The sequence below is a fragment of the Heteronotia binoei genome, chromosome 18 (assembly GCF_032191835.1).
Source record: "Heteronotia binoei isolate CCM8104 ecotype False Entrance Well chromosome 18, APGP_CSIRO_Hbin_v1, whole genome shotgun sequence".
NCBI lineage: Eukaryota > Metazoa > Chordata > Lepidosauria > Squamata > Gekkonidae > Heteronotia > Heteronotia binoei.
Window position 1 is genome coordinate 4,182,515 of NC_083240.1, and position 13,878 is coordinate 4,196,392.

Sequence of the window (13,878 nt, forward strand, 5' to 3'; positions counted from 1 at the left end):
GTTCTTATGTGACACAGAGTGTTGGACTGGATGGGCCATTGGCCTGATCCAACGTGGCTTCTCTTATGTTCTTATGTGACACAGAGTGTTGGACTGGATGGGCCATTGGCCTGATCCAACAGGACTTCTCTTGTGTTCTTATGTGACACAGAGTGTTGGACTGGATGGGCCATTGGCCTAATCCAACGTGGCTTCTCTTATGTTCTTATGTGATAGAGGGTTGGACTGGATGGGCCATTGGCCTGATCCAACAGGGCTTCTCTTCTGTTCTTATGTGACACAGAGTGTTGGATTGGATGGGCCATTGGCCTGATCCAACAAGGCTTCTCTTAAGTTCTTATGTGACACAGAGTGTTGGGCTGGATAGGCCATTGGCCTGATCCAACAGGGCTTCTCTTCTGTTCTTATGTGACACAGAGTGTTTGACTGGATGGGCCATTGGCCTGATGCAACATGGTTTCTCTTATGTGCCTACACTAAGCCCTCAGCTGCTAACTGAACAGCACCAGTGGCTGGCCCTGAGCCAGGAGAACCGAGTCACAGCCTACAGCTGAAACTGAGCCAACACCTTGTAGCTCTGAAGCAGGAAGCAAAGAAGCTACTCCCAACCCACCTAGATCGCCCACACCTTTGCAGCACCGATGCTGTCAAGGAAAGGAAGGGCTAGACTTGTGGCCCGTCGTCAGAGATGAGTGAGTAGTTTCAGGATGGCTGCCAAAGAATTGGCTGGGAGTTTAGCTCATTAAGACTTGGCTATAAATTCATCCGGGAGAAGTAGCAGGTTGTTGATGCAACAACTACAGTTTGCTGCTAAGGCACCAACCTTGCTGCTATTGGACCCTTGCAACTTTGGACTGGACCCGACAACCAGCTTTTCCGGGACCCCTGACCCTAGGCTTGCTGCTTAGATCTCCTTGAGCCTAGACTGGAGTTTGGCAAACCTGTTCTCCAGAACCCATGTCTTTTGGACCGGACTTTGGTTATTCTCTGCAACCCTGCCTCTGATCTGCCTTGCTGAACCCCAGCCTTTGCCTTCTGGGGAAGCTGCACCAGTAGAATAGAATTCTTTCACAGCTCATTTGCAGGGTTAAATTTGAAGCCACAAAAGCTTTGGAGCGGTGGAATTTTAAAAAAGCAAATCTTTCTTAGACTAACGCACAGAAGAGAAGGGCGAACAGTTCAGGCAGCTGAACAATGAACGCAGGGCTTTTATTTTTGTAGCATATTAGGCCACACACCCCTGCTCTAACTAATCCTCCTGGAGCTTCCAGTAGGCCCTGTAAGAAGTGCCCTGTTACCTCTTGGAGGATTGGCTACATCAGGGTGTGTGGCCTAATACGCCAAGGAGTTCCAGCTACAAAAAAAGCCCTGAAGCAACCTCACGTCCTATGGTGGGGGCACAAAAATGACCCTCCTCCCTCCTGCAAGAGGCCCAACGGAGTTTCTCCCAACAGGAATTTAAGATGCCAATGGTTTCTTTTTTCAGAATGGGATGTGACCTGATTTTCTGCAGTGCGATATTTTATACACTTTCTCTTTCACTAGCGTGCATTTTTTGCTTCCACCAGTTTTTGCTGCACGTGGATTGCGAAAAGATCCTAGCCCACAAAAAGCATTCCATTACAAAAAGAAAAAACATGTGGAAACAACGTTAATCTCTATTTATTTATAACTCAAGAATTTAAAGTTTTATGACCGTCTTTGCGATAGATGAGAGCGTTCTAGAATACCCCTTTCCCAGGAGGCATGTACAGGGTTGGCATAATCTTCGGCCTGGCAACGGCCCTCAGTGGTCATGGCCAGCCCCCAACGGCTGCTGGCAACCACCCGGAGTTCTTCAGTCTCAGGAAAGCCAGAGCTGGCCAGCCTCTCCCAGCTGACGTCCTAAAGTTTGGGCAGAGAGCCCGGCGGTGCCAAGAGGATGCCGAAGACGTAGAAGAGTCCTGAGAGGAGGTTGAGTTTGGCTGTCCTTTGGGGGATCTTGAGGAAGCTTTGACTGCGGAACTGCCTCTCCAGCGAGAAGGCCATGGGGATGGTGAGCAAGGGCAGCGCCATGCTGATGGTGTAGCGGGTGGCGAGGACGCAGAAGATCAGGTACGGCAAGAAGAGGAGGGTGTTGTACAGGACGTAGGAGAGGGTGGGGCCGATGAGGATGGCCAGGGTGACGATGCCCGCCTGCTGGTCAGACTCCATGTCCCGCGTGTTGTTGCTGTGGAGGATGGCCTCGGTGCTGAGGGCCAGGGGGACGGCATAGAGGAAGGGCACGGCAGACAGGTAGCCCACCTGGACGGCGTAGGCGAACATCACAGCCAGCGGCCCAAAGGTGATGAGGATCACCACGTCGCCCAGCGCCACGTACTTAAAGCCGATTCCTGCAACGGCAGCGAAGAAAATGAGTCCTCGTGAGCTTTGGAGGAAACTCTCAACGCAGGGGTGTCAAACTCATTTGTCACGAGGGCCGGATCTGACATAAACGAGGCCTTGTCAGGCCGGGCCGTGTGTGTTGCAAAATGTCATGCAGGTGGCGGAGATAGAAACTTTGTAAGGGACACAGACAAACACAATGAAAGATTTTGTATATCTCCTGTGTGATCAAGGGAACTGGGCAAAGGACACTCTGCCTCTTTCTCTCCCTTCCCAGGGGATGAGGAAGGGATGGAGCTTCAGCCAATAGAAGGAAAAGAGGCTTGGCTCAGTAGCTCTGCTGTGCGATTGAGAGAGCCTGGCAAAGCAAGCTCTCCCTCTCCCCCCTTCCTCCCCAAGTAGGGAGCCTCAGCCAATGGAGAAAATAGAGGCTTTGCTCTTGTGCAACTGAGCAGGCCTGGCAAAGCAAGCTCTCCCTCTCCCCCCTTCCTCCCCAAGTAGGGAGCCTCAGCCAAGGGAGAAAATAGAGGCTTTGCTCTTGTGCAACTGAGCAGGCCTGGCAAAGCAAGCTCTCCCTCTCCCCCCTTCCTCCCCAAGTAGGGAGCCTCAGCCAAGGGAGAAAATAGAGGCTTTGCTCTTGTGCAACTGAGCAGGCCTGGCAAAGCAAGCTCTCCCTCTCCCCCCTTCCTCCCCAAGTAGGGAGCCTCAGCCAAGGGAGAAAATAGAGGCTTTGCTCTTGTGCAACTGAGCAGGCCTGGCAAAGCAAGCTCTCCCTCTCCCCCCTTCCTCCCCAAGTAGGGAGCCTCAGCCAATGGAGAAAATAGAGGCTTTGCTCTTGTGCAACTGAGCAGGCCTGGCAAAGCAAGCTCTCCCTCTCCCCCCTTCCTCCCCAAGTAGGGAGCCTCAGCCAATGGAGAAAATAGAGGCTTTGCTCTTGTGCAACTGGGCAAGCCTGGCAAAGCAAGCTGTGACACAGGAGGAAACAAGAGACAGGGAGAAGAAAGGAGACTTGCTTGTGGTCCTGATCGGAACCCTCCAGGGGTCCCCAGGCCGCATGCTTGACACTCCTGCTCAATGGTGTTATTCTGCAGTGAAGGACTTGCCCATTCAGTTCTGCAGGGCCTGTTAGACGGAGCTGTTCTGCCAGGCAACAGGCATCAAATACCATCCAGCCCCTCCTGCTCTCAGGTCAACTTCGAGGGTTCTGGAGGACAATCAGCTTGGCCTGGTCGAGAACAGGACATTCACTATCTTTTTATTGGAATATTATTGGGGCGCCGGCTGCTTGAATGCCATCATGTTAGGGATTAGAACCGTATCATTCTGTTTGACGTCTTGTTTTAATCCAGAGGTGGCCAAGCTTGCTCAATGCAAGAGCCACATAGAATAAACGTCAGATGTTTGAGGGCAGGAGGGAGGAAAATAGATGGGGAAGGAGGGAGAGATGGAAAGAAACACCTTTGACTTTAATTTCATTCTCCAAGCTGCTGGTGGAGAAGTGATTTAAAGAGAGAGCTGCCTTCTCCAAGCTGGCCAACGGGGGAGGGGGAGAGGGGGGCCTTGAGAGCCACACAGTATGTGCGAAAGAGCCCCACGTGGCTCTCAAGACAGTTTGGCCACCTGCTTTAATTTAATGTTGTGACCCACCCTGAGCCCGTTCACGGGAAGGGCGGGATAGAAATTAAATATTTTTTTTTTAAACCAGGTGTTGAATTCTGCTGTGACCAGACCAAAGCAACCTTTGACCGAGTCAGAGCACTCACTGGCCTGCCTAGCTCAGCACTGTCTGCTGTGACTGGCAGCATCTCAGGCAGAGAAAGGTTTTTAGAAACAATATCCATCATGGTATTCCTTTCCCCAAACCTCAGCCTCTATCTTCATTACAGTTAAGGGAATCTGATATGCTACAGCTCGGATTCGGGCTGGGGAGACCCAGGTTCAAATCCCCACAAAGTTCACTGGTGGAACAGAAATAACTTTTAACCTAACGCAGCTCTCCGTGACAAGAAAATGGAGGGGAGAACTGTGTAAGCCACTCTGAACTCTTTGGAAGAAGGGCAGGGAAAAAAGGGCTAGACAGTCTTGCGTAGGGTTTGTAGAATCTTTCGGGCTCAAGTGCCGTGTTCTACTGGAGAAAGTTTTCCTTCCAGACGTTTCGTTCTCAGCTGCGGAAAACAACCTCAGTGGCGTTGAGGATGTTCTCCACAGCTGAGAACGAAACGTCTGGAAGGAAAACTTTCTCCAGTAGAACACGGCACTTGAGCCCGAAAGATTCTACAAATCCTAATGATGTTACCAGCCGTGAAAACCTGAAATCTTTGATAGTCTTGCGTAGGTTTTGGCCTTCCTCAGTTCCACCGCAGAAGGAATTATGCAGAACAGATTACGCAATTGAAGAAAGCATAACTCATACAGGTTAGAGAATCTTGGCCGGCACATCAGCAAAGCAACGTGCCTGCAGGAGAATCCAACCTTCCCACCCCAACTGTAGATGATGATGATGATGATTAGTTTACTTATATTCTGCCCATTTCCCCATGGGAGCTCAGAGTGGAGTAAATCAAAATAAGTAATAATAAGGCAAACAGTCAAGAACAGCTAAAAACACAATAAAGTCAGTTACAGCATTAAGCTCAGAACCTAATCAGCCCTTTACATACCATATATTATGTTACATAACCCACTGGCCCACATCGGTAACAAACGGTCCAAATAATGATGAAATAACAACGCTATATTAATAGCATAATTTTCCAGCACTGATGATGGTACAGCAGGGGAGGCCAACCGATCTAACAGACGGACTTCCGCTGCCTCATCCAAAAGCTCCGTTTTACAGGCCCTACGAAAGGCTAACAAGCCAGGTAGGGTCTGGCTCTCCATAGGGAGCTGATTCCGCCAGATTGGGGCCAGGACCGAAAAGGCCCTGGCCCTGGTAGAGGCAAGACGGGCATCTCTTGAGCCAGGGATGGTCAAAAGATCTCAGGAGGCCGAACGAGGCGACCTCTGGGGCATACATGGGGAGAGACGGTCCCATAGATATATTGGTCCCAGGCCATGCAAGGCTTTAAAAATCAAAACTAAGACCTTGAAACGGACCTGGTACTCTACAGGCAGCCAGTGCAGACTGTGGAGCGTCGGCCGTATGCTCACTCTCCCCACTTTTTCCAGCCTCTCTCCTCTCCCCACTTTCCCCCTCACAGGGTAAAAGAACAAGGGTGTGCGTCCTTACCTCCAGTATAAAGGAAGGAGCTAGAGAGTCCTCCAAAGTAGATGAGGGCCAGATGCTCCAGCTTCAGGGTGGAGAAGCAGTAGAGGCAGGCGGCTGAGATGCAGCCGAGGGTATACAAAAAGACGCCAAATCTGACAACGTCTTGAGGCTCCAAGATCCGGTCGACCAAAGTCCGGTCATCACTCTTCTTGTGATCAATGCCTTTGGAGAAGTCGTAGTAGGTATTAACAAGGTTCCCAGCACCATGGACAGCCAGGACGGTGACTGCACTGCCGATCAGCAGTCCGGGATCAAGAGTCCCCTGGGACCGATAGGCTAGAGCACTGCCCAGAGCCACTGGTGTTAATGAGGCGCTGAAACTCCAAGGGCGGAGGGCCAGGACATAGGAAGCGCATTTGTGTTTCCAGGTTTTGGGAAGGGCCTTTTCAGAACCAAGCAGACCTGCCCCCTGATCTTCCACCTCACTCTCTCTGAGGTTTTCTGCCACGATATTGATCTTTTCCGCTTCCTCTTCTGCTTCCATGGTCTCACCAGCTGTTGCAAGGCTAGGAGTCACAAGCGGACCTGAAAAACAATGGAAGGATGTCTGTATCGTAATCACGTTCAAGACACGACTGCAGCTGCTCCAGAATCTTGGTGGTAGAGCTCCCATCAGTGAAAACAGAAGCCTCTAGTGAGTCGTATTGGAACTGCGATGATGAGATACAAGAGCCATACAGTGCTGGAAGTGGTATATAATGCACACACTTTATGGTCATATTTACTACTGTCACCACAGCTAAATATTGCCATGACTGAACCTGAACACCATTTGAAATTGCATGCCCAGTCCTACACAAATACTCTTTCTGCGAAGAAGTTTCATTTAAACAGATCTACCTCACACCACTGTTTGCATGCATGTCACAAATCACAGCAACTAACTTTTCTTCTCTACTTTGTGCCAAGAATTATATACAATTTCATAACTGTAAGGCTGAACAGGACCCAAAACTGTCCCCCTTAAACACAAGACACAGCGGGCCACAGGTAAGCAGAAGGTTACTCTGGAGCATATCTGTGCAGCAAAGAGTTGGCAAATCAGTTGGCCGAGCTTCACTATCGGTTGTAGTAGATTTTCCGGGCCGTGTGGCCGTGGCCTTGGCATTGTGAGACCTGATGTTTCGCCAGCAACTGTGACTGGCAACCTCAGAGGTGTAACTCCAATTTTCTGGGTTACACCTCTGAGGATGCCAGTCACAGCTGCCGGCAAAACGTCAGGTCTCACAATGCCAAGACCACGGCCACACAGCCTGGAAAATCTACAACAACCAATGGACTCCAGCTGTGAAAGCCTTCGACAACATAATGTTCACTACGTTGCAATTGCATTATTCCATCCGCACTTCTCACCCCTATGTGTCATATGGCTGCTCTCCCACCCAAATAAAGACCCAAATGAGTCTCTGACCTACCCAAAACCACACACACACACACACACAAGAATAGCTTTGGAGGGACCCAAATTACACCCCCCCCCACTCCACACCCTACAGGGTAGTGCAGAACAATGTTTTGAACAGCCAAGATCCAGCAGAATCCAACACATTCCACTTCATATGAACATATGAAGCTGCCTTATACTGAACCAGACCCTTGGTCCATCAAAGTCAGTATTGTCTTCTCAGACTGGCAGCGGCTCTCCAGGGTCTCAAGCTGAGGTTTTTCACACCTCTTTGCCTGGGCCCTTTTTTGGAGATGCCAGGGATTGAACCTTCAATGTGACATGCTACATTAGAAGGACACCGAGCAAAGAGGAGAAGAAACCAGCCAACACAAGTTGAAGGAACTTCGCAACTAACTCCAAGAGACCCTAAACTTTGGCTAAACACACCAATAAATTCCCGGTAAACACTGAGCAGCGGTTGCAGCACCACCTAAGGCTGGTGCCCAGGTTTGAACTCCACTTACAGAACTTCAGGAAGGAGGCGGGGCAACTTCCTTGACCCAGGACCCCGGAAAGCCACTGCCCGTCAAAGACACAAAAACATGAAGCTGCCTTCTACTGAATCAGACCCTCTTTGGTCCATCCAAGTCAGTCTTGTCTACTCAGACTGACAGCGGCTCTCCAGGGTCTCAAGCTGAAGTTTTGCACACCTATTTGCCTGGCCCCTTTTTAGTTGGAGATGCAGGGTATTGAATCTGGGACCTTATGCTTACATATGAAGCTGCCTTCTACTGAATTAGACCCTCTTTGGTCCATCCAAGTCAGTCTTGTCTACTCAGACTGGTAGCAGCTCTCCAGGGTTTCAAGCTGAGTTTTTTTCACACCTACTTGCCTGGACCCTTTTTAGTTGGAGATGCCCGTGGGGATTGAACGTGGGACCTTCTGCTTAGCAAGCAGATGCTCTACCGCTGAGCCACTGCCCCATTCATGGCTCTCCAGCTGAGGTTTTTCATGCCTACTTGCCTGGACCCTTTTTAGTTGGAGATGCCCGTGGGGATTGAACGTGGGACCGTCTGCTTCCCAAGCAGATGCTCTACCGCTGAGCCACCGTCTGGCTCCTTACAGATCAACTCGTGTTTTCTTGACAGCTGCATAAGAGGCACCGTTTCAACAGGTGCACGATCTGCCCCCCTCCACACCCCTAGCGTTGATAAAGGAAGCTCTGCCTGTTGAACATCTGCCTGCTGTTAAAAGCCGAGGAGCCCTGCCAAGCTGTCACCCTCTTCCCCCAATGAAGTGCAATCCCCGGTCCTGAGCACCCCTTGAGGGCAACACGCCCCAAGTTGTACTTAGGGAGGGGTCTGGATGCAGAAGAGGGGCAGGACCCCCTCGGAGCCCCACTTCTCCCCTTAGACGGGAGCTTCTCCCCACTCACCTCTGCCAGCGCCTGCGCCATCCACGCAACCCACTCCTTGCTCCTTAAGCTGCTCAAGGTGGTTCGTCCCCGAAAGTCGACCGTCAGGAAACGGAGGCCCGTCGTGAATGGTTCCTCCTTTTCTGACGCCTTAACAAGGGAAGGGTTTCCTGTCGAACAAAGTAGTAATCAAGTGCTCCTTTAAAACCAACCAGGTTTTATTCAGAAATGTCAGCTTTCGTGTGTGCATGCATACTTCTTCAGACGAGGAATCAGGTACAGTGAGCAGAGCGACACATAGCCTGCATGCAGTGGTTTGGAATGCAAAATGGTACAAATTTAAAATCCAATGAGAGAATACTCAAATTAATAGTTCACTGTACCTGATTCCTCATCTGGAGAAGTGTGCAGGCACACGAAAGCTGACATTCTGAATAAAACTTGGTTCAAATCTCGAACATCAGATTATTCAATACTGGAATATTGAAGAATTGATTTAAGGAAGGTAGCATAGTACATACTGAAATGAGTTTTACGTGTTTTTATGTATTTTATTTTATGTATTTTATTGTATAATTATAATTATTAATGTATTATTAATGTATTTAAATTGATTTTGTTAGCTGTGAGCCGCCCTGAGCCCGCCTCGGTGGGGTAGGGCGGGATATAAATCGAATAAAATAAATAAATAAATTGGTTTTAAAGGTGAAACTTGACTCCTACTTTGTTCTACTGCTGCAGACCAGCACGGCTGCCCACTTGGTTTCCTGTCGAGTTAGCGGTGCAGACTTAGGGCACGTTTACCTGGAAGTCAGTCCCGTTGTGTTCAATGGGACTACCTAGGCATGCAGCCTTGCAGCACAGTAGAAAAAAGTTTGAGTCCAGTGGCGCCTTTAAGACTAGCAAAGTTTAATTCTGGGTGGAAGCTTTCGTGTGCATGCACGCTTCTCCAAATGCAAGGAGGCATCTTTTGAAGAAGTATCTGAAGAAGTGTGCAGGCGCACGAAAGCCCATACCCTCTCTTTGCGCCCCTTGCATTTCATGGTTTAGGAGACTACGCTTCCTATTTCTTTGTGACCCGTTAAATGTGTGCGTGCAATGATCTGATAGATCTCTGAAACTTAGAATCCTCTACCTGCGTTTGGGGTAAAGAAAACGGATGCGCTTTTATTCTCGTGACTACGGTACACTGTCCTTGGGGCAGCTGGTTCCAAAAGGTGAACGAGGGACCCCTTTGAGCGCTTCACTCTCAACCATAGAGCTGCGAGGCCTTGAAGGTTCCGCTCTGTATGGAGCAAATAAAAGCTTCCACTGAAATGGCTTCAAGAAAGGGCGGATGTGATGACCCATGCCCTCCTTCCGCCTCCTTAACCATTGACTCTTCCCGAATGCCAATCTGCCAATTCCCATCTTTGATTGGACAAAGCCTCAGGAGGAGGCGGAGGAAAAAAGAAATTGTTTCGGCGGGTGGGTGGAGGCGGGACTAACTCGTCACCCTCACAATCCCCTCCTCCCCCTCGATTCTATTGACAGCTGCCTTGTCCGTCGAGCAATTCCTGGCGTGTGATTGGCCGACTGGCAACACGGCGCGCCGTGTTGACAGGCGGGCGGAAGAGGAGGAGGAAAGGAAGGGCAAGAAGCGAGGCTGGCGGCGAGCGGAGCCGGGCCGAAGCGGAGGATGAATTAGGAGGGAAGGAGCCGGTCGAAGGAGGGGGCGGTGGGGGAGGCGCCTGGTGAGTGAGCGGCGGGGGGAGCCCGCGAGGCCTTTCCCGCCTTTTTTCCTCCCGTCTTCTCCTCAGCGCCCCTCCCCCTCTCAGGTGACCTCAGAATTGGAACCTGCGGGGGGGGAGGGGGAGGGGCCAGCGGGCATTATTAAATGGTGGTTATCCTTATTATCTTCATCATCATCATGCTGATATTAGACCGCGTATTTGCAGTCAGTTATAAATTCGATTCAGGGTGGCAGAGGCACAATAATAAGATGCTGCGCCTCTGGTTGCCAACATCCAGGTGGGAACCAAACAAGTAACAAAAGCACCATTTAAAAAAAAAAAGTTAATGCAATTAACTAATGCAAATGCTGAAAGGTCATGCGCATTTACAAGAATCGTATGTATTGCAAAATGTGTTTCCAATGCACAATAAGTATAACAATCACAAAGTTAACAGTAAAAATGTTAAAAATTTACTATTGTTATTAGACTGATATTAGACTGTGTATTTGCAGTCAGTTATGAATTCGATTCAGGGTGGCAGAAGCACAAGATCAGGGGGAATAATAAGATGGTGCGCCTCTGGTTGCCAACACCCAGGTGGGAACCAAACAAGTAACAAAAACACCATTTTAAAAAATAATGCAATTAACTAACGCAGATGCTGAAAGGTCATGTGCATTTACAAGAATCATATGTATTTAGGGTTGCCAAGTCCAATTCAAGAAATATCTGGAGACTTTGGGGGTGGAGCCAGGAGACATTGGGGGCAGAGCCAGGAGCAAGGGTGTGACAAGCATAATTGAACTCCAAGGGAGTTCTGGCCATCACATTGAAAGGGACAGCACACCTTTTAGAATGCCTTCCTTCCATAGAAAATAATGAAGGATAGGGGCACCTTCTTTTGGGGCTCATAAAATTGGACCCCCTGGTCCAATCCTTTTGAAACTTGGGAGGTATTTTGGGGAGAGGCACTAGATGCTATACAGAAAATTTGGCACCTCTACCTCAAAAAACAGCCCCCCCAGAGCCCCTGACACCCGCAGATCAATTCCCCATCATTCCCTATGGGAATCGTTCCTGGAGGTGCATAATGGCTGTGGGGGTGGAGCTTCCCCCGCGGGCCAGCTGGCTGGGGGAGGGGGGAAGCCTGTAAAACCAGGGGATCCCCCGCTGGGACCTGGGGATTGGGAAGCCTATATGTATTGCAAAATGTGTTTCCAATGCACAATAAGTATAACAGTCGCAAAGTTAACGTAGTAAAAATGTTAACAATCTACTATTTAGCTTTGTGATTGTTATATTTATTGTGCACTGGAAATACATTTTGTAATACATATGAATGATAAGATGCTGCGCCTCTGGTTGCGGACATCCAGGTGGGAACCAAACAAGTAACAAAAACATCATTTTAAAAAAATAATGCAATGAAGTAATGCAAATGCAGGAAATCGTGTATTTACAAGAATTGTATGTATTGCAAAATGTGTTTCCAATGCACAATAAGTATAACAATCACAAAGTTAACATAGTAAAAATGTTAAAAATATACTATTGTTATTAGACTGATATTAGACTGTGTATTTGCAGTCAGTTATAAATTCGATTCAGGGTGGCAGAAGCACAAGATCTGGGGGAATAATAAGATGCTGCACCTCTGGTTGCCAACACCCAGGTGGGAACCAAACAAGTAACAAAAACACCATTTTTAAAAAAAATAATCCAATTAACTAATGCAAATCCTGAAAGGTCATGTGTAGTTACAAGAATCGTATGTACTGCAAAATATGTTTCCAATGCACAATAACAATCACAAAGTTAACAGTAAAAATGTTAAAAAATTACTATTATTATTAGACTGATATTAGACCATGTATTAGCAGTCAGTTATAAATTCGATTCAGGGTGGCAGAAGCACAAGATCTGGGGGAATAATAAGATGCTGCACCTCTGCTTGCCATCATCCAGGTGGGAACCAAACAACAAGAACGCCATGTTTTTAATGCAATTAAGTAATGCAAATGCACAAAAATTACATGTATTTACAAGAATTGTATGTATCACAAAATGGGTTTCCAATGTCCGATAAATATAACAGTCACAAAGTTAACATAGTAAAAATGTTAACAATCTACTATTTAGCTTTGTGATTCTTATATTTATTGTGTACTGGAAATACATTTTGTAATACATATGAATTGCTGCCAATAAACAGGTGGGAACTAAACAAGTAACAAAAACATCATTTTTAAAAATAATGCAATGAAATAATGCAAATGCAGAAAAATTGTGTATTTACAAGAATCGTATGTATTGCAAAATGTGTTTCCCGTGTACAATAAGTACAACAAACGCAAAGTTACGGTAACTTACTAAAATTGTTAAAAACTCTGCTTTGTGATTGTTATATATATATAACTGGAAATACATTTTGTAATACATATGGATTCTTGTGCATTTGTATTGTTTAGTTGCATTAAAAATATGGTGTTTTTGTTATTTGATTGGTTTTCATATAATAATAATATGTCTACATTTTATTTAAAAAACAATTTTAAAAAATTATCCTCTTCCTCAATAAAATGTTGGGGCCCCTATTGGGGGCTTCTCAGCTAGACAAGAAAATACTGGTTTTGTAATATAAACTCTAGTCCAGTCAGATCTTTCACAGTCTAAGCTTTAGTTCCGGGTGGGCAGCCGTGTTGGTCTGAAGCAGTGGAACAAAGCAGGAGTCAAGTGGCACCTTTAAGACCCACAAAGTTTTATTCGGAATGTAAGCTTTTGTGTGCTAAAAGCACACTTAGACACAAATTTTAGACAGCTTTTAGCACACGAAAGCTTACATTCTCAATAAAACTTTGTTGGTCTTAAAGGTGCAACTTGACTCCAGTATAAACTTTAGTGAATTAAAGTTCACTCATTGAGATGATTCAGGATTTACAAAATTGCACAAAGGTTAAATGTGAAATAGTTTTGAGAATTTGACTAAAGGAAATATACTTCCCCCCCATGAGGACTGAACATTATTTCGGAGGCAACTGAAAGCGAAAGTGCGGGCAAAAAGGGGAGAAGCTCAGGAGGGGAGAATTTGAGGGATAGATTGAATGTCCAAATACTCTCCCTCCATGGGCTGCCAGCTTTAACACAATACTTTGTTTCCAAAAGTAGCTGCTTGAATGACTGCAGATTAGAAATGGCCTCAGATATGGGGGAATCTTTAGGTTTGCCAGCCTCCAGGTTTGCTGGTCACCAGAAATTATAACTGATCTTCAGACTGCAGGCATCTGTTCCCCTGGAGAAAATAGCTGCTTTGGAGAATGAACTCTATTGTATTGTATGCCACTGAGGTCCCTCCCCTCCCCAAACCCCGCCCAATGAAAGCTTCACCCCCCAAATTTCCCAACCCAGAGTTCAAAGCCTTAGGAATCCTTCCACAGCTTCTCATCTTGGTTTTCCTTTCAGCTCTCAATAACAGACTTTTCAAGTCATCACTGATCTTATTTAAACATTTACGGAAATATATGAGCGGTAAATATAATGTGTTTAATAATGAACACCCCCAATTATAGTAATTGTTAATTCTTATTATGATTATTAATTTTATGGTTCAATACATGGGCTTTCTTTTTATTGGAATTATAATGCATGCTATAATAATTATTATACATCATTGTTGCTGTAATTGCATCAGTGTAACATTAAAATAATAGTAATATGTTCCATATGAAGG

General features: G+C 47.0%; 2 protein-coding genes across 3 annotated transcripts in view; one reads left to right on the forward strand and one right to left on the reverse strand.

Moving 5' to 3' along the window:
* Positions 1–1,646: 1,646 nt before the first annotated feature.
* On the reverse strand, positions 1,647–8,606 carry UBIAD1 (UbiA prenyltransferase domain containing 1). The gene is made up of 3 exons (XM_060259187.1): positions 8,458–8,606; positions 5,597–6,160; positions 1,647–2,372 (listed from the first exon to the last, which is right to left on the reverse strand). The coding sequence occupies exons 2-3, from the start codon at positions 6,117–6,119 to the stop codon at positions 1,885–1,887; spliced, it is 1,011 nt and encodes a 336-aa protein (XP_060115170.1). The 5' UTR covers positions 6,120–6,160; positions 8,458–8,606; the 3' UTR covers positions 1,647–1,884.
* Positions 8,607–10,062: 1,456 nt separating this feature from the next.
* The window catches only part of MTOR (mechanistic target of rapamycin kinase), a 137,594-nt gene continuing 133,778 nt past the window's right edge, over positions 10,063–13,878 (forward strand). For both annotated transcript variants that reach the window (XM_060259562.1, XM_060259563.1), the window contains exon 1: positions 10,063–10,169. The gene's annotated coding sequence lies outside the window, so the exon portion shown is untranslated. The remainder of the gene's footprint in view (positions 10,170–13,878) is intronic.

Coding starts and splice junctions, on each gene's coding strand:
- UBIAD1 (XM_060259187.1), bottom strand. CDS start 6,119: ATGGAAGCAGAAGAGGAAGCGGAAAAGATCAATATCGTGGCAGAAAAC. Junction 2,373..5,596: donor CTCCTTCCTTTATACTGGAG/GTAAGGACGCAC, acceptor CTGCCGTTGCAG/GAATCGGCTTTAAGTACGTG.